We start from the raw sequence: 22,037 nt of genomic DNA on the forward strand, positions 1-22,037 counted from the left end.
TTTTATGCGAATGTGCGTGCCTGTTTGTGTCTGTGTTTGTGTGTGTGTGTCTATAAAATACAATTACTTTTTGCCATTGAAATGAAAAATAAATCGTATGTAATGTTGTTGCTGTTATTTTTCATCACGTTTTGTTGTTGTTGTTCTTTGTATTTTCTGCAAATTGAAACTACTGAACATCTGTGTACTTACGCCAACAACAACAATAATACCTCTACAAAACTTTAATGATGAACTATACCAACAACACAACTATTTGGCTGTTTTTATTTCAAAACTTTGCGAAAACTCAAAATCAAATGCACACACACACGCACGCGCGCTCAAACGCTTGCATTAACAACATATTATGGCAAATCGACTTTACTACTCTGGACTCTACATCCATCCGTCCATCCATACCTCTGCATACCATGTGCAACGTGCGCCGTTTATTGTTGTCTGACTCCGATCTGACTTCGATTGTATTTTTGGTACGTATTGTTATTGTTCTTGCTCTTTCTCTCTCACTCTCACAACTTGTTGTTGCTGTTTTGTTATTGATTCCTATTACAAAACATCAACATCAATTTTGGTGTCGATATTTCATTCATTTCTTTATTGTATTTCGTATATTTTTTTGTTTGTTTTGTTTAATTTTTACTTTGGCAATATTTTGTTGAACTTCTTTTCTTTTCTGACTCTCTGTACGATAGGGAAAACAAAAGGTACGCCCGAAACAAAAATGTGTGTTGAAATTAAATTGTATTTTTTTTTCCTTTCGCAATGATTATTATATTGTTATGGCAAAAAAGTATAGATCAGTTCATAAAATTAAGTTTGGCTTGAAAATGGAACAAAAACTGACATACTTTAATCGTATTTGGTCGAGCTTTATTTCAAGTAAAAAAAATATTAAACAATAAGGTGGCGCCCAATATGAGGTTTGAGCAATTATAAAACAAACAAAAATGAATTAATGCTTGTTAGGATCTTTGTGGCACCCAATGTGAGGACAGAAAATTTTAGATTTGACTCCCTCCACTAGAGTTAATTGGCATCTAACAGTGTAAGCACACATTGTAAATGTCAAGCTTTAATTAAAATAAAAAAAATTACACAACAATTCAAAATGTGGCGCTCAATGTGAGGGTTAAACATTCATATAGTACATATTCAATGTCGTGACAAAAAATTTAAATTATTGGCTATCAGAGGTACGTACACTTAACGTGAACCCCGAAACATCTAAATTTCTTTCCCTCGGCCGGAGGGTTTACGAAGTTAAAAAGGTGGCGCCCATTGTGTTTTTTATAACTTTGAAAAGTACATGTTCAACACCAATATGGAAAACCAACATATTAGGTTCTGAGCTTTACTTCAAAAAAAAAATGTCAAACAATAATTTAAAAAGTGGCGCCCAACGTAGGACTTAATGTACTTATTCAACATATTGAAAAAAATAAAACAAGATTTAATTAAGACACCCAATGTGGTGTAACATACACCCTAACTACCAATGGGCTTAATTGACATCGAATACATCAAACATCTTCAATTTAAATGATGAAAATAAAATATTAAACAATAAATCAACATGTGGCGCCCAATGTGGGGCTTGAATTTTCATAAAGTATTTAACGTCTTGATAAGAAAACATTTAATTGAATATTAAGGCCTACATAAACTTAACGTGGATGACAAAAAATCTACATTTGTTTCCTAGAGGGCTTACGAAATTTAAAAAAATGGTATACAATGTGGTTTTTGATTTTTTAAAAAGTATATTTTGCAAAATATTGAGAAAAATCAATAAAAAATAAAATAGTGTATATTAATATTATTATGGTACCCAATATGGAGTTTGAAAAGAAAACAGCAGAAAATGGATTTTTTAATCGTGTTTGTAAAATGAGTTTGTGTGGCGCCCAATGTGGAGACAAATATAATTTGTGATTATTAATGTTTTTTGCAGATTACATATGGATAATTTTTTGCGAACTATTGTACCGTACTTACGAAAAGATTTAGGGTTTAAATGTCTATAAAATGCAAATTCTTTATTTAATAATGAATATATCAATTTTTTTAAAAAAGAAAGTGGCGACCAATACAAATGATAAAGTCGGTTTTGAGGAATAATTCCTAATACTTTTTTCTTGTATAAAAATGTTCAAGTGGTTCACATACAAGTGTCTCCAAGACAATTTCACCGTCGATTAACGGCTCATCAGGAATATTTGGTGAGGATGATGGCTTGCAAGGGCCGCTCTTTGGAAAGTCGTATTTATTTCAAAATTACTGCGATTAAGAGTATGCGTATTAAACACCAGACAATCCAAGCTCCACTCAATTCTACTAGCAAACCTTTTTCACAGGATTTGTAGCAATGGGATTGTTTATCACAACAACAACATTGTTTCGAATGAAATCCATTACCTTTTGCAAAAATTAAAAATATAAACTTCCAAGTGAAAATATAGATAAGACGAGATAATAATTTATTAAAAAATGAATAGCCATTCACTTTGGGCGCCATAGTTCGACATTATTTCAATTAAACAAACAAATCCTTCAAAAATTGTGAACTTTATTTATTTTAATTTACAACTGATATATTTTTTCCCATTTACAATGACTTATAGCTTTCGGCTGTTAAATCAAAACGGAAATACAATCTAAAGACCATAAATCTATTGCGAAGAACGGCAAGAAATAGAAAAACATTTCATCTGTCATCGCTATATTACCAAAGCAGCAATTTTTATTGAAAGTGGCGCCCGATATAGGGCCAAAAATACACAACCACAACTTTCTCTTTTAAATTCTTAAATTATTTAATAAACTTTGCTAATTTATTTTGTACTATTTGTGCTATATTTCTTACTAAGACAACAATTGGAACAAATTGGTGACCAACGCTAAAATAATTTATAATAGGGTAAAAATAATTTCTTTGACTTAGAATATGTAAATTTTTTTTTAAAAAAATTGTCACAGATTTTGAAATTTTATAAAATATCCATGGAGTTAAAAATAAAAAAAATGTGGATTTAATTTTTTATTTAATTTTAGAAAAAATATTAAGAGCTACACTTCATCAACATATTCATATGTATTGATATTTTGTGGAGATATGCTGCTTACAATGAAATTTTTTAAAATTTCAATAGGAGTTTTTTTTAACAGCAACAATCTAATGCCTTACTATGAACACTGTTGATGAAATTGGCGCCCAACGCAAGAGTAATATATAGAGTAACATGAAATCAGGAATTCTTCTTAAATAACTTCAATAAAAATCATTTAGCTAGCCAAAAATTTAATTTTCGCCAACAATTTAGAAAGTGTTGGGCACCATATTTTTGTAAATTTTAAAATTAAGTCCAAATAGAATAAACTATGGAAAATAAAACTTTAATACTGTGAAGCCCTGAGGAGTGTCCATAAATCGCATACAAACCAGACAGACCCGCTTAAAATGAAATTTATAAAAATACACAAACTAGAAAAACTTATTTCACTTTAATAACCAACAATTTTATGCCTAATTGACGAATACAAACACATTTTGGGAAATCTCAATATCTTGTAAAGCAAATGAGTCTAGATGTCCTTCTCTCCATCTCCCTCTTCGCAAAGAACACCAAACCAAATATGTAAACAAACCTTTTATCTCCACCCCATACTCCTCCCCCCGTTTGTCCTTGAGCAAGCAGCAATATCATTAAGCGTAACATAATTATACGCTTAGCAAACCAAACCAAACCAAAAAAGGAAAGGGTTGTTTGCACGGTTCTCTCGCTATGGATTTTGCTCGAGTGTAATGGGAGAAATGAAACAACTTCATTATCGATATTCCCGCTTCGTTGTAGTCATCATCAGCATCATCCCGTGCAATAACTAAACACTTCAATTTAGAATAACGACCTTTATTTTCAGATTTTCATTCATAAGACCGTCGAGCTAGAGATGACGAAGAATAGGAAAAATGTTTAAAAACACGTTCATTATTATTATGATGTTGATAATGTTTTAGGTGTTGTTGTTGTTGCTGTTACTTATTTTATGACTAGCAACAACAAAAGAATAAAATATCAATGGGAAAAAAGTTGTTGTAAAATTTATTACATCGCTTTGGATGCTGTTCTGGGATGCTTTGGACGGGGTCTGACAGGCAACCCTGTTACATTATTTCGCCTTTGTTACGCTTTGCTTTTCGAAAGGGACACAAAGGACGGACAAACACACAGACAGACGACAGTTGGACATACATATCGGGATTGGCATAAAATAGTGTTGGTTCGCACGTTCTATAGTGCTCTAATGGTACTTCAATCTTTTTTCCTTTCATTTTGTTATCGCCTTGTGTTTGGTGAACATGAGGCTGGCTGGCTGGCTGGCTGGCTTTGGTCGCATAAAATCTGAAAATGTGTTAAAGGCAATTTATTAGATTCGAACGGGTCGAAGAACAACACTCATCGTTTGTGATCAAGGGGCCGTGTTCACCGCCACCCCTTAAAAACTAACTGAATCTAACGCAAAACATATGTAAGTCACCAACGGGAAAAAGATGCTGTGAGAGCGCCGGAGAGGGTAGGGAAAAGAGCGTAATTTTTCATTGAGAAATTAAATTTAGTTTACAAAAACAAAAACGCCACTACCACTTGTAACATTTTTTACAATGCAAAGCAAAAGGACATAAGTGTGAAAGAGAGGCAGGGACATGGAAGGAAGAAGGAAAATGGTAATTTGGTTGGTTAAAAAAGGTATGCAGTAGCAGAGTTATTAGCAGCTCTGCTACTGCGAAGCCAACACAATGATGTTCTTGTTTTTTTTGTTCTTGTATAATAATAATGAGATGTTAACATGGCCGTCATCTTGGTCTTTGTTGTTGCTGTTGTTCTTGTTGCTTGTACCTCTGAGATAAACATTCCCTTTCCACAGCACTTGGAAACTGTTGTTTTTCCACCCTCTTTTTGACAACAAACAAAAGTGCGTATCCTTTGTGAGTGTGTTTGTGCCAGTTTATTTTTTTGATTTGGATGCGTGCAAAAGAATTCCTCTGGAAAATTCAAATACACACAGCATTTACGCACCGAGAGCCAAACGACACACAAGGTTCCATACCCAGAGCTGGGGTTGTTCCTGTTCTTCTTGTTCTCCTTCTGCACCGGGACCATGCGACGTCGGCGTTGGCGGCAACGTGTTCGTGTGCGTGTGTGTTTCGTTTCATTTCATTTTTTGTCGTTCAATACACGGTCCTTTTCCACGTTCAGCTTCAATATCATCAGCAACAATAATTATTGATTTGTTCTCTAGTTTAACGCCACAATAATAACAACAAAGTCTAACGCGGAAAAAATACGACAAAGACCGGAAAAAACGAAGACGTTATGCCTCAGCAGTAAAAAGTACCGAATTCAAAGAATTTTCTTAAAGCATATTTCACGTTTCGTTCATTGAAGTGTAACCAAAAGAATTTCTTTTGAAATATTTTTATTTTAATAAAATTGCAACAAAATTGTGATATAAAAAAAAACAAAAAATTGAGAATACATACAAAAAGCAATGCCAAATAAATATCATGACCAAAGAGGTAACCCCACTTTTATTGGAAATCAAAAATAAATAAATATTTTTCTATAAATATAAAAATTAAAGCAACATATATATTAGAATATAATTGAAACTCAGTGCAACCAAAAAAATCTTCCAAAAATATTGTATTACAAAACGCATGGCCTGTAATATTTTTCTCAGTGTAGCTTACAAAGCATATCAATGATTAAAGGTAATTTGATAAAAAAAAAACAAACTTCAAAGTGACTCTAAAATTTATTTTAAAAAAGTTAAGTTTAAACAAAGTAAAGATTGGTTAAAAATTTTGTTATGGAATTTTTAAAAAGTGTGAACCGTACTCTAAGAACAAATAGAAATTGAGCAAAACGTAAATGTTTTGGAAATTTCGTAAAAAAACTTCGAATTTCCAGAAAATTTCAAAAACTTTTTAGTGACTTGGGAATTGAACTGTGGTACAGAAATTCTGTGTTAAAACAAAGTTTTTTTAAGCTGTTGTAATATGGAAGGATTTCATTAAAAAAATTGATTAGGAAAGACTTTAATGAAAAACTTGTTATTTGCGGTGAAATTTGGGAAACCTATAGGGTATTCGTTAATTATCATTTGAAGACTTGTTGTTTAAGAGATTGTCATCACATCCTCAAAACTTTCAGGTGAATAAAGTTTTGTGCTGAAGAACTGTTTGCAAAAAAATAGATCATTCATTTAATTTGTTTTTGTAATTTCAATTAAATTTTTTAATGGAAACCATGTTGTCAATAAAATTTGCTATAGAACAGCAGTATTATAAAAGTTTCCTTTGAAGCAGTTTGAAATCTGTTATTCAGAATGTTTTCAAGGAAAATAAACCAGTTATACACTTGTTTAAGAGTGGCGCCCGATGTGGAGTTGAAATTTTTAAAATAACGTAAAACAAACAATTTTTGATTGATTTAGAAATAATTTGAAGTTTGGCTCACAGTGTAGACTTCAATTTAAACATCAAATATATGAAGCAGTCAATTAACAAATGTTTCTGTTCGCTTTTTATAAGAACTCATATTGGGCGCCATATTCATGTGGTTCTTTTTCAGTTTTTTTATTAACAACCTTTTTTTAGATAAGGTAATATGAATAGAAAAATGGATGCACATAACAGGAACTAAAAATATACAGTCTTTTCAATTAAAAAAAATATATAAATATATAATTTTGGAATGGCGCCCAACGTGACCAATTAAATAACTAATTTTAATATAATAGCTTTATTTTTTATTTTAAAAAAATATGTGTTGAGCACCACACCTATTGAATGAATCAACTCAAATTTTCATCTGTGACTCCAAAATGCATATCGCTCATTTGCTCAAAGTGTTGCAAAAACTGCATTTAAGGATCATTCGTATTAAAAAGGACATATTAATTGTCGGCTCATACTGAATAGAAGACTATCTCACTAAGACATCTAATATTTTTGAAAATTCTGGTAATCGCTTGTGTTTCCGCAAAAATATAAAATTTAAGCCTACCAATTTGGATATGGTATTGCCCCATGGTGAAGGCTTTAAAAACTTTGGCAAGGTCACAAAATCGCACTAAGTTTTTAAAAAAAATTCGTATTGATCGCCAAACAAAACTTTTATCAAATTGGCCTTTACATTGGGCGCCATATGCCGCATGGTGAAGGTTATAAAAATTGTAAGCAGGTCAAACTCAAGTCATTTTTACAAAACTACGTTGGAAGCCAAACTCACAATTAAACTCTTGCCAAATGGGCTTTTACGTTGGGCGCCACAATTTTAAACTTTTATTATTGCTAAATAAGACTATATAATTTGGTAATTTTCGCGATAAACAGTTGTAAACAACATTTGCAAATGAGTTTAATGACTCACAACATACATCAAAATACAGAAAATACCCAATTTTATGTTTTTTATTTATAAACATAATTATTTCAAAACTATGAAAGTTGATTGCTAACTTTTTATTGAGCTAAAATTTTTTCGTTTGTTGTATTCGGGGTTATATGCAAATATATCGTATAAATATAAAGATTTACTAGAATACTTTCACAAGAAAATCGCTTAGTAAAATAAAATACCAATAAAAGTGTTCCCTATAAATTTCTGGCGATAAAAGTGAGAAATAACAATTCCTAATTACCCATTTTAGTAAAAAATTCAATGATCTTTCCCTCTTCCAAAAATATATTTAAAAGTTTGTAAAGATTTATTATAAAAATTGCAGAATTTTTCAAAAACTCCTCAAAACCCATCACACCTTTCCAACAACCCTCTGAAAAACATTTGATTACAGACTGAAAACCGCGACTAATTGAAAAAAGACATAATAAAACTCTCAACATTTGCTTCTGGAATTTCGTTCCTGGCCGGAAGATAGGCCAACCAAATGAAATAAATTGTCTTAACCTTCTTCTTCCTTCTCCTCAAATACCAGCGACGGCATTGCTAAATAAAAAAGGTAAAACAGCTGGATGAATGAGCGAATAATTGTGTTGATACACTTTCGATTGGCATTTAACCGCAAAAATCATATACAACAAAAATACACAAACAACAACAAAAAACAATTTGCAATGGGAAATAAACATAAAACCTACAGCAAAGGAATCGAACATCATTTCTTCCGCCTTAATCAGCAAGGTAATGTTGAAGGACCGCAAAAAACACTGCACAAAAGCCAGTCATAAGAATGTCATCACACAAATAAAATACAAAAGTAAAGGAAAGACCATGAAAAGAAGAAAAAACTGAAAACCAAGAATGATCATATTTAAGTCAGTCACTCAGTCAGTCATCAAAAGCGGAAATTCGATAGTGGAAGTACCAATTTAGATGTAATTGGTTATGATATTCGAATGGTAGTTGTTATTGCCTGTATACGCTTCGCTATGACATTTAACAAACCCGATAAACGTCAAATGTCATGTTCACACACAATAACAAATGCCGACGGCACAGCTAGCTCAGGTTACTAAGTACGTACGTAGATCCTTTTGTATGTATGAATATATCTGCTTGAGAGTCTTATGTCAGTGTCTTTTGATGTTCCCTTGTGGGTTTGTTGTGCTCAGAGTTCTTTGGGTGCGTTGGACTCGCAGAGACATCTCCATATGAATGGGATGTTCAAACTCCGTTTGTCATTGGTTTGTATGCAGTTCGAAGCCGAAAGGTTGTACTATCACTGCAACAAATCATTGTGGATTGTGGTTGCCATGCAAAAGAGTTAAACCAAAATCATTTGGTATTGTTGATAAAATGAAAGGAGGTATGAGTTGCAATTTTGCTAGACATTTAATGAGGGACACATTTGAGACGAGATAGAAATGCAGGATTAAGGATTCGTTGTAAGAATTAACATGGATTTTAAACAATTTATTTTATTTCACCGCTATCAAACCTGATGATTGGTAGCTACAAAATTCCTTGCTGTCAGAATCCCAGTGAATATCTCTAATTATATTCATCTCCAGGTATTAAATGCCAGTTTACCGATTTCAAGCAGAAAAAGATTCTGCATCTAATTTTTGTTAACGAAATCAAAAATATACTATTTTTAATTTGATCCTTTCTATTTTTAGTCGATTTTAACTAGCTAACCAATGGTGAAAACCAACAGGTGACAACCAACAGGGTAAAAAACGTTCTTTCTTTTTGCCAACGTGGCAACCAGCTATCCCATTTTTACTCGCGACAAAAAAACGACTTTTCAATTTTTTTTTAAATTAGCTATAAATTCATGTGTGATTTTTCCTTGCCAAAATAAAAGACAATTTAAGAGGGTTTTTTTTATTCACAGAGTAAAAAATGAAAACAAAAACTATGTAATCGCACAGATTTGCTCATTTTCACTCGGGAGCGAAACTTGCTAGCGCACAGGATTACTCGAAGAGTGGCAGTTTTTAGTGGACTCTACTATTCACTCACTTGTTTGGTGTGAGAGCACTCCCGTTCGAAGCCGAAAGGTTGTACTATCACTGCAACAAATCATTGTGGATTGTGGTTGCCATGCAAAAGAGTTAAACCAAAATCATTTGGTATTGTTGATAAAATGAAAGGAGGTATGAGTTGCAATTTTGCTAGACATTTAATGAGGGACACATTTGAGGCGAGATAGAAATGCAGGATTAAGGATTCGTTGTAAGAATTAACATGGATTTTAAACAATTTATTTTATTTCACCGCTATCAAACCTGATGATTGGTAGCTACAAAATTCCTTGCTGTCAGAATCCCAGTGAATATCTCTAATTATATTCATCTCCAGGTCTGCATCTAATTTTTGTTAACGAAATCAAAAATATACTATTTTTAATTTGATCCTTTCCATTTTTAGTCGATTTTAACTAGCTAACCAATGGTGAAAACCAACCGGTGACAACCAACAGGGTAAAAAACGTTCTTTCTTTTGCCAACGTGGCAACCAGCTATCCCATTTTTACTCGCGACAAAAAAAAAACGACTTTTCAATTTTTTTTAAATCAGCTGTAAATTCATGTGTGATTTTTCCTTGCCAAAATAAAAGACAATTTAAGAGGGTTTTTTTATTCACAGAGTAAAAAATGAAAACAAAAACTATGTAATCGCACAGATTTGCTCATTTTCACTCGGGAGCCAAACTTGCTAGCGCACAGGATTACTCGAAGAGTGGCAGTTTTTAGTGGACTCTACTATTCACTCACTTGTTTGGTGTGAGAGCACTCCCGAGTTATTCCTGTTTGAAAAGTTATAGTGGGAGCAGAATCACTCAAGTTTTTTTTCTAAGATATTAGAATTTGCTCGATTTTGAACAAATTTTACTCCCACTCGAAATAGAGGAAAATATGGTTACTCAAATTTGAGGGATATAAAAGAATTGAGTCTGCTCAATTTTTTCTGATCCCAGGAGCGCACTCGCTCGAATTCGTGTGAGTTTATCTCTTTGTACAAATTCTAGAGAGTTTTTCGAAGGTCTGATTTTGGCTCGCATAAAAAAGAAAAAAATCCACAATTTGTGATATAAAATTTGATGGATTACAAATGGTGTGTTCCAGAAGCAGCACGAATCTGCTAGTTTCGCATTTTTTTCAGATATCATAGGGAAAATCGGTTATCGTCGAAAAACGTGTATTTTTGCAGTTCTGGAGCAGACCAAAAGAGACTAGCAAAAAGCGACTTCAGGAACTATTGATTGAAAAATCTAAAATAGGGGTTGACTTTTGTCTGTGACAGGTTTATTTGCATTCGAGCCTAAAAATATGCAACGATTAACGTGTATTTTTTTGATTTTCTTTTCTTATAAAAAATCGATATTTTTATCTGTTGCCAAAAATACACGTCAAATCAGAAATCAACTTTGGATTGAAAAATCGAAATCGATTTGGAGTTCATCCAAAAGTCGGCCAAATGTTTAAAGTTTTTAAATTTGACTTTCTTTAACTACTTTTCCCTATAATCGATCAAAAGTCGAACAACATGTCACTATGCCAAAAACAACGTTTCCCATGTTATCGAAAATTCAGGAATAACACAATTTTTATGTAAATAATATATAATAGGTTTCGATAATTACCGATATATTTGAAAATGGTCGCATATTAGTGATTTTACAGAATTTGGGTATAAATAAAAACTCACAAGTACCAAAATTTGATAAAAAATCACAAGTACCAAACTTCAATAATTATCGATATATTTATTTATTTATATACTATGTTTTCGATAAACTATTTTTTCTTATCTTTTGTGAATAATTACAAAATTATTTTGATTCTGTTATTTCGATAAATTTTAAATTCAGCAATTTTCCGTTATTTTCGATGAACTTCATATTTAAACTTCCAAAATAGTAAAGCAAATTAACGTTTGCATAAAACAAAAATATTCTATGAAATTGAATAAAAAGGAAATTTTTCTGTATACTTAAAACAAAATGTCCAAATTTTTTAATAAATTTTAAAATTTTCGATTTTTCGCAATTGTCCTTTATAAATATAATAAACGTTTTTTTTTAACAAAACGAAAATGTTCGATATTTCTTTACAAATTGTGCTTATAAAAAGTACCACAATGTACCCATGTACAGTGAAACAAAAATTCGATAATTTTCGATAAATATTAAAATTGTTTTTTTTTTTAAGTGTCAATAACTATATATATAAATAAGTATTAAAATTCCTTTTAAAAAATCAAACAAAATATCGATAATATAGTTTTTAAATGTCGATAACATTTGTTAAATTTTAAAATTATCGATTTTTGCAGTTTTCTATAATTTTTTGATTAACCTTAACTATGGTCGTTTATAAATAAAACAGCAACAAAATTCGATAATTTTCGATAAATTTGATGCATTTTTTTGTAATTTTATATAAACATCATTTATGACATTTAACAAAAATTACAAGCTTTGTTTCTTTATATATTCCCATACAGAAACTATTTCAATAATTATTGAAATGACAGTATTTCCCAAGTTTACAACTCCATGGCGGACATAACCCCTTATTTTTCTATTGATTGCCAGCCAGCATTAGTTGGTGCAACCAATGTGTGGTGTTTAATTGTAAAAGAAAACCTCTTTCAGTGCCTCCAAATGGTGTTAACACTTGTTGGTTGTTTGTTAGGCTAGGCAATTATATTCGGATCATATTACCTCCACACACACACACGCACTCACTCACTCAATCACACAAATCTGGCCACAATACCCAGCAGTGGCTGGATGGCTGACGGGCCGGCTGGTTGGTTGTACTATCAGCAATAACCACCAGCCTCCGCCCGTTGGCTCACTCTCTCGTTCTTTCGTTCATTCATTCAATGCTGTCCATAAGCTATTATTTATGCGGCTAGAAAAGCTATTGGGTATTTGAAATCGTACTGTATTGGATTTCTGGTGAACGGAACAAGTGAATGAGTGACAACTCTCCCTATACCACAATTTACACTTGATAAACATGTAATCGAGTAAATCACGTTTCATTCATAAAACAAAAAGTGGAAAAAAGAAGGAACGCAAACGAAAAAAGAAATTGACTGCATGGAAAAAGAGATTATTTCAAATGGTCTTTGTGGCTTACATTTGCTGCAAGCAAGTGTGGCTAATGGGGAAATAAAAAAAAGCTAAAGATTTTCAAAAAAAAAAAACAAAGAAAAAACAAAATCATATATTTTTTAATGCCCTATTTAACCGAGAACAATGAACATGAAATTTCCTGGTACTCCGTTTTTTTATACCCTCCACCATGGGTAGGAGGGTATATTAACTTTGTCATTCCGTTTGTAACACCTCTAAATATTCGTCGTAGACCCCATAAAGTATATATATTCATAATCAGCATAAAATTCTAAGACGATTTAGCGATGTCCGTCTGTCTGTCTGTCTGTTGAAATCACGATAGAGCCCACATTATTTGACGTAGACCTTTGAAATTTGGCACAAGTGTGTGTATTGTCCCTAGGATGGTTGGTATTGAAAATGAGATATATCGGTCCACGTTCTGGTATAGTCCCCATATAACGGTACCTCCCGATATTCGGTATTTTGATGATTTATGCCACATTTTTTCACGGATTTATCTGAAAATTGGTATTTGTAGGTCATGACGGGTCCCTGAGCGTGTGGCAAAACATTGCATGTATAGGTCCACGTTTTGGTATAGCCCCCATATAACGGTACCTACCGATATTCGGTATTTTGATGATTTATGCCACATTTTTCACGGATTTGTCTGAAAATTGGTATTTGTAGGTCACAACGGGTCCCTGAGCGTGTGGCAAAACATTGCATGTATAGGTCCACGTTCTGGTATAGTCCCCATATAACGGTACCTCCCGATATTCGGTATTTTGATGATTTATGCCACATTTTTTCACTGATTTGTGTAAAAGTTGGTATTTGTGGGTCATAATGGGTCCTAGTTCGTGTGGCGAAACATTGTAATTATAGGTGCACGTGTTGGTGTAGCCCCTATATAACGGTACCTCCCGATATTCGGCATTTTAATGTTTTTTGCCACATTTCTTCTAATGTTCTTTTACCCTAGGGTGGAGGGTATTAAAAGTTTGGCCCGGCCGAACTTAATGTTTTTTTTACTTGTTTTTTTTTGAGTTTGTGTTTTGAAATTTTTCCCCCTTCACATTTTGCAGAGATGACCATTTGAAAGTTTGCAAATTGGCAACATATGGCCAACCGTTGTTGTTGTTGTAATGCAAAGATGTGGTGCTCAGTAGCTTACTGGCTTGCGGAGCCTCTTCAATCAATGTCACATCACGTTGACACATCAAGTGTTTAGATTTTAATCGAAATGTCTAAACTAAGGGCAATTTCTTTCAATCACTTTCACTGTGTATCTCACAATGATTAACGATCTCTATCTGTTTTTCCTTTCAGGAGGGGGGCTTCCTTTGGGAAATCCTTGAAAAACAAAATAAGAGATAAAGGTTCAAATAAATTGTAATGGTTAAAAATTAATCATCAGTGTCGAAGTTTGAAAATTGTCAATTAATTTTCGTTGATGGAATAATTTTGGGAAAATAAGCAGTTGAATTATTATTTTTGAACTATTGAACTAATTCTTAAGCTACACAACAAAATCGCAAGAAATCGAAATTCCAACAATTTTGATTTCATCGAAATTAGGTCATTTCATGTTCATTCATAAACCATGAATATTCCATTTTCCGCATTCGGGCTAGCTTTTAGCTTTCATTCAACACACATTCAATTTTTCCGGCGAGAACGAGAAAAACAACGACAACGTAGCAGCAAAAAAACTGCAAGCAAACCGAAAACATTAACAATATCCGCAATTCTCGGAACTAGAAACAATGGTTTTGGGCTGCGGTGGCATCAAGTCTACAGATGCTCCATTCTGTGCGGTTTTACTCATGCCGATGCTTTGCAGTCAATAAATTCCAACAAATACTGTTGTTGCTGTTCTTGTTGTTTTGGTTCTGTTCAATGAACAAATTGCAAAAAAAAACTGCATATTCAGAGCGTACCACAGAAAACATACGGACATACACCACTTTGGCCATAGATTTTCCAGGAAAACATTCCATTTTGAATAATTTCCTTCTTTGTTTTTTTTTTCTTGAGTTTTTATTCTTTATTTTCATTTTATTTTCTCTCTATTTTTTCATTAGCTTTTCTATGGAAAAAAGATATTAATCATAATTTTCTCTTCCCCCCTCTCTCTTTAGAAAATCAATGCCCTCAATATGGTGAAGTCAACCAATTGGGCGGTGTCTTTGTCAATGGACGACCCCTGCCGAATGCCACACGCATGCGCATTGTGGAGCTGGCCCGCCTAGGCATACGACCCTGTGATATTAGCCGCCAGCTGAGAGTCAGCCATGGTTGTGTTTCGAAAATCCTGGCCAGATACCATGAGACGGGCTCCATACTGCCGGGTGCAATTGGTGGCTCTAAGCCGCGTGTTACCACACCCAAGGTTGTCAATCACATACGCGAGTTGAAACAACGTGATCCTGGCATTTTCGCCTGGGAGATCAGAGATCGTTTGCTGAGCGAGGGTATCTGCGACAAGACAAATGTGCCCAGTGTTAGTTCAATATCGCGCATACTACGCAACAAATTGAATCCAATCAGTCATCATCCGCCGACACCGGCCCCCGTGGCCACACCAGCACCGCCACCCAGTACATCGCCTCAGCACACCCATAGCCAGCAGCAGCAGCAGCAACAACAGCAGCAACAGCAACAACAACAGCAGCAGCAACATGCTCACTCATTGGCCGCTGCTCAGGCTCAAGCTCAGGCCCATGCTGCCCACAGCGCCCATGCCCACACACCCACCCATGGCTCACACAATCATCACGGACACGGCCACATGCACCACACACCGCCCCACTCGGTGGTGACATCAGTAGCAGCCTCAGTCACAGCCCATCCCCATGCTCATCAGGCGGCCGCCGCGGCAGCCTCGGTTGCTGCCCATGCCCACCATCCCCATTTGTATTACCAGCCCTACAATGCGTACAGCATGAAGTCGACAGTATCATGCGGCACGCCCTCTCCGCCCCAGACAGGCTCACCCCATCAGGTCCATTCGGCGGCAGCAGCAGCTGCCGTGGCCCATGGCTGGCCATCACCGCACACCGTTACCGATATCTTGGCCCATCATCAGGCGGTAGCCCTACGTGCCAGCTGTCAGGTCGGAAATCCGGTAAATAGTGGTCTCACCGCCAGTCTGCCCATGACACCATCGCCGGTAGGTGGTTCAGCGGTAAGTGGACATCAACAGCTCTTGGATTGTGAGAGTGCTTCGAATACCACCAGCGCTTTGGCTCAACATCAGGTGGCTGCCACCCAAGTGGCAGTGGCCGCGGCCGCCGCCTCGCAGCAGCCCTATGCCAATTACTATATGTACTTCCAGAATGGTGGCATGCATCATCCCGGTGGCATGATGACAACTGGTACCACAAGTTTATGAGAATTATGAAAAAAGATTTTGGCAAAACAATTATTGGATTTGCTTGTAAATGATACTCCTTCAGCAACAGCAGCAGCAGCAGTAGCAGCAACAACCACAACTTGAAACATAGAAACAACACGAGATTATAAACGGAATAAGATGCAACTTTCAACAAAACAGAAGAGCCCCCAGGAAAAGGAAGAGAAGAGCTAAGGTGAGCAGGAGAGAAGAAGGCCGTTGAATAGATTGCAGAATCCAGTGGTCCATATCAAAGAAAACGAAACCAAAATTTTGCTCAATTCATAATCCAACAATCTTCCCCTAGCCACAACTCCCACAATCATCGATCCTTTTATTCCTTTGGCCTCCCTCTGTAATCGAAAAAGATTCCCCGACTCCAAAATTGTATACTCTCCTCCCACCACCACAGAACCATAACCAGAGAAAAATCGTTGAGCATCGATTCGATTGATCTTTTCTTGTCAAACAGAAACAGCAGCAACAAACTCAAATATACACACTCACACACCCACACACAGATTTGTCTAGATTTTTACGTTAAGCAATAAACGATCGCATATTTATTTTATACGATACCAATTTAAACTTTAAGTATTTTCAGATATTAGTCATTATTTTTATATACATATGTATGTAGCATATATATAAATATAGCAAGTATACTGATATATATACCACATAAGTAAAAAACTGCAGAAGAATTCGTTGGATTCAAGTTTGGGTGGGGGAGTGAAACAACAGGATCCTCCTTTCCGCTCAACTTGAATCGAGTGAAGTAAACAAAGAAACAAACGATAGATTCCAGTTTGCGACAGGCTAGCTGGAGTCATCGTCGAAATGATAACGGTTGGATGAATGAATCGATGATGAATGATCTTTGTATGTGTATAATGATGATCAATGTAAAATTTAAACTCAAAACAAACAAAAAAACAATATACGAAAAAAAATTAAACAAATTTGAATGACAAACAAAAAAAGGAAAACAATTCACAAAACAAAAACCAAGTAATGAAAAAGAAAATCACAAAACCGTAAACAACTAGTTTATTATAATTATTATTTAAAAAACAAAACGTAAAAAAATAAAACAGAAAAAAAAATGAATTACAAAACAAACCGAACAAAGCAAACAACAAACATGAAACATAAATTGAAATTATCTGTAAGAGAACAAGAATTTAGTGTAAAATATTTAAAACAAAAAAAAAATACTTATTTTATTTGGTTGTAGATTTTTGTTGTATTCTAAATAAAGATCATTTTTAATAATACAAAAAAAAACAAATACTCACAAAATTGTATTATTGTTTTGCCTAGTAAGAGAAAAGGTAAGCGTCGATCGTAAGCCGGTAATCAGTGATGGTGGTTTTGTAAATGTTAACTACAAGTGCCCGAAAAATACTAAACAGTATTTGGTACAATTTGCTATTGGGTGAAAAAATCTGAAATTTAGTATTAGGGTCGCGTGTACTCTGAAAATATGAAGGTGGTTTCGAAAATGGAAAAATATTGAATGGGTCTACAGGTTTAGATAAAACAAGTAAAAAAGCAGTAAGTTTGGCCGGGCCGAACTTTGAATACCCTCCACCATTCCGAACGAATTTGAAAATTTTCGAAATATATAACATTTGCCAAAAATTCTGTTAACATCTTAAAAATACAGAATATAACCGTTATATCAGGGCCTGTACGACGTGGACCTACATAGGCATTGTTCGTCATTAGCCATTACCATATTCAAATTCGAAACTTGAAATAAACGGTGAATAATGGAGCTAAAATCATTAAATTCCGTATATAGGGAGGTACCGTTATATCGTAGCTGTGCGAAGACCTGGACCAGCATAGACAATTTTCTATCATAGGCTGTGGCATCCATTACGAACTTCACATACGACATTACCAACAATTTCGGTGAGTATTGTACCTAAACTCGTCAGAATACCGAATATAGGGAGGTACTGGTATATGGGGCCTATACGAAGACCTGGACCTGCATAGACAATTTTCTGTCACAGACTGTAGTTTCCATTACGAACTTCAAATACTAAATTTTAAATAGTTCCAGTAAATAATGTCGCTAATATTATCAAAATACCCAATATCGTGAGGTACCGTTATATGGGGGCTACAAGAATACGTGGACCTGCACAGACAATTTTCTGTCATAGGCTGTAGTATCCATTACGAACTTCAAATAACAAATTTGAAACACTTCCGATTAATAATGTTGCTAATATTATCAAAATACCCAATTCGGGAGGTACCGTTATATGGATGGTATACAACCATGTGGACATGCACAGACAATTTCCTGTCATAGGTTGTAGTATCCATTACGAACTTCAAACACCTAATTTGAAACAATAATGGTGAATTATGTCGCTACAATCATCAAAATAACGCATATCGGAGGTACCGTTATATGGGGGCTACACAAAGACGCGGACCTGCACAGACAACTTTTTGTAATAGGCTGCAGTATCCATTACGAACTTCAAATACCAAATTTGAAACAATTCCGATTAATAATGTCGCTAAAATCATCAAAATATCGAATATCGGGAGGTACCGTTATATGGGGGCTATATGAAAACGTGGACCTACATGGCCCATTTACGAACTTAACCTGCCTACTGAAAAAATAAACATTCTATCTCAATTCGTTCGAAAAATAGCGTGATTACAGCAGACAGACACGAAGGTCCGTAGGCTTGAGTTAAAACTGGGTTTTTGGAAATTCGCACTAAACGGATACGTAAAGTACTAAAATGTACTAAAAATTAATTTTATTTTGGACAAATAATCTGAAATTTGGAATGATAGTCACAAATGGAGATAGATGTTACAATTCTAACTTTAAGGTTACGAAAAGGGTCTTAAATGGTACTAAACTTCTAAAAAGGAACTCTTTGGCTAAAAACTTGAAAATTGGTATGAGAATCAAGGTTGGATAGTAGATTTGATTTATGAAGGTGGTTTTGGAAATGTGTACTAAGTGTACGAACTGTACTAAATAGTACTAAATTTGAAACATTTTGAGTTTTGCCTTGTTAAGGCGAAGATCATATGTTTTATGATTTATTGTTTGTTTTCTCTTTCGAGACGAGCTTAATGATCTGAAATTTGCAGTGAAAAGGAAAGCCAGATAGACACTATCACACACTCACCACTATGCGACGCATTTCGCCGTTGGTTAAGCGGTTAAGCAATAAGTTCGAAATATATACTACTTTCCAGAGAACGGCCCTTGTAAGCCATCATCCACACCAAATATGCCTGATGAGCCGCTTAACCAACGGCGAAACGCGTCGCATAGTGGTGAGTGTGTGATAGTGTCTATCTGGCTTTCCTTTTCACTGCAAATTTCAGATCATTAAGCTCGTCTCGAAAGAGAAAACAAAAAATAAATTGAAACATTTTGTTTTAGGGTGAACGGATGAAGCTGGGATTGTGAAATTTCGTTCCATGTTGGTGGTAGGTGCACAAAGAGTACTATACTCGGTGCATTTTGGTATTGGGAGAACATGCAGTGCTTGAAATCTAAAATGTGGTATTAGAGTCGCTGTTCAAGTGAAGCCTGGACATATGGAAATATGTACTATAATTGTACGAAAAGTACTGAATGGTACTATATTTCGTATTGGGGGATAGTGATAAAATTCTGAAATTTGATATTTAGATTACTGATGGTATCTGTATTTGGTTGGTTTGGAAATGCGTCCTATATTTGTACTAATTGGTACTAAATTTGGTATTGTGTGGAGGGATAGGGCTGGAATTCTCAAATTTCATATTGAGGTCTCTGTTGGTATGTGGTGGTTTTAGAATGTGTACTATAATTGTGGGAAACGTACTAAATTTGGTATTGGGTGAAGGAATAGGAATTTGGTATATGGATGTCAGAAGAAGCTGGTTTTGAGAATTGTTCGAAATGTACTAAGTGGTAGTAAATTTGAAATTAGAGCAAGGGATGGAACTGGAATCCCTAAATTTGTAATTGAGGTCTCTGTTGGAATCTGGGATTGAGATATGAAGCTGGTTTTGAAAATATATATTATAGTTATACGAAAAGATCTAAAAGATACTATTGTGTGAAAGGATAGAGTTTGAAACCTGAAATCTGAAATGTATGTCACTGTTGGTGCCCATAGTTAGGAGAAATGCGTACTATGAACGTACGGAAAGTGCAAAATGCCACAAAATTAGCCGTTGGGTGTTGAGAAAGACATAGAATCTAAAATTTAGTATCAAGGTCACTGTTAATTTCTAGGGTGGAGAAGAAGAGGTGGTTTTGGACAAGGGTAGAATAACTGTACGTAAATTATGGTAATACATTTGGGATTGGGTCTTAGGATAGAGCTGGAATTCTGAAATTTCATAAGGTGGCCACTTTTGGTATATATGTTTGGGAGAACGAGGTGCTTTTGGGAATGTGTACTATAATTGTCCGAAAAGTACTAAGTTGTACTCACTTTGCCGTTGAGTGAATGGACTGAAATTTGATATTGAGATCACTTTTGATTTCTACGATTTAGATATTGTGTTTTTTTATTTCGAAAAGACGTTTAAATAGTTTTGGCCAGTTAATCTGGACGTGATTAATTGTACACGGGTTTAACTAATATGCTCTTGGGTAAACTTCAAAACGAAAAATTAAAAAAACCTCATAATGGAAAAAGTAATCATTTTTCGATTATTCTTTTCAAAAAAAAAAAAAACTTGAATATGAATAAAGTGAATATAAAAAGTTAGTACAATGTATGAGATTTTATTTAGAAATTTTGTCCAAAAAATAATATGCACTTTGAGTGTTTAAATGAAGTGATGGAACTAATCTAAAATTTTAAGTTGGACTTTTTGCTAATTTGACACTTGGGCACTGCTAGTTCGGTATATTTATAATGATCACTTTTGCTACCTTTTGGGGAATTTATAAAAAGTTCGGGTCAAAAAAATCAATAATTTTTAACTCGCGAATTGTTTTAAATAATGACATACGTATTTACTTTTTGAATAAGTATTTTTTTAAATGATACCTACACGGTGAGATATAAAAACTGCAACCAACTTCAGACTGCTGTCATTTCTAAATCAATCTTCCGACAGCTGTTACAATTATTGCAGTGACAACTCATTATATTGTTTACAAGTGCAAGAACTTACACCGAATATCAGAACTCAAGCGCCGGCCATTGTGATGGTGTGGGCCGCCATAACAGCCGATGGTCGCTCTCCGCTCGTATTAATCGACCGTGACATTAGAATAAATGCCCAATATTATATTCCAGCTCCGAAATATTCATTTCCAGCGCACAATGGCCACCAGAATCTCCGGATGCCAATCCGTTGGACCATTGTGTCTGGAGTATTTTGGAAAGCAAGGTTGGCACTAACAATACCAAAGTGTCGATCATATCATGCAAGCGCTTCGCCGGGAATGGGCCAAAATACCGTAGAGCAATATTCGGGTTTCAGAGCAACATGACTTGGCCTTGGTCGTTTGAAGGCCATAATTATAATTCGCGCCAAAGGTGAACAATTCGAACAAATCTAAACTTATTCTAAATTTTGATGCTATTTCCGAGATTTTTTGCTTTCATTTAATAAAATTTAAAAACTTATAAAAATTATGGCGTTTGACTTTGTTGAGTTTTTTTTATCTCACCCTTTATGTATTTTTTTGGGGCCTTTATCTTTAATACTTTGATAAAGGCCATATTCGTTTGAGTCTGATTTTCCCTAACTGCATGATATCGTTGTCATAGATTTTCTAAAAAATTACTCCTTCTCGAACCTTTGTGACATAGTGTTAAAAATTCTCCAGATCCACCAGGCACACAAGCATAAGGCTATATCTCAACCAAAATAAGACTTAGTTTCAAATTGGACTAAACAACATAATACAGAGGTTAAATACATTTTGTCATTTTCTTTGAGGTTACTCGAAAAAATTGCAGGAGACCTTAAACAATTATTCTATAAAAGAACAGTGTGAATATTTATCGAAAAATTTGTATTTCGTGACGAAA

The 22,037-nt window shown here is 34.6% G+C and overlaps 1 protein-coding gene across 5 annotated transcripts in view; it reads left to right on the plus strand.

Annotated features, from left to right (window-relative positions):
* The window catches only part of LOC131800466 (paired box pox-meso protein-like), a 102,551-nt gene extending 85,271 nt beyond the window's left edge, over window positions 1–17,280 (plus strand). For all 5 annotated transcript variants that reach the window (XM_059131989.1, XM_059131992.1, XM_059131990.1 and 2 more), the window contains one exon: window positions 14,774–17,280. In XM_059131989.1, coding sequence (XP_058987972.1) covers window positions 14,774–15,999 — 1,226 coding nt within the window. In that variant the 3' untranslated portion in view covers window positions 16,000–17,280. The remainder of the gene's footprint in view (window positions 1–14,773) is intronic.
* Window positions 17,281–22,037: the final 4,757 nt, after the last annotated feature.

Source organism: Musca domestica, unplaced genomic scaffold, assembly GCF_030504385.1.
Source record: "Musca domestica strain aabys unplaced genomic scaffold, Musca_domestica.polishedcontigs.V.1.1 92, whole genome shotgun sequence".
Classification (NCBI taxonomy): domain Eukaryota; kingdom Metazoa; phylum Arthropoda; class Insecta; order Diptera; family Muscidae; genus Musca; species Musca domestica.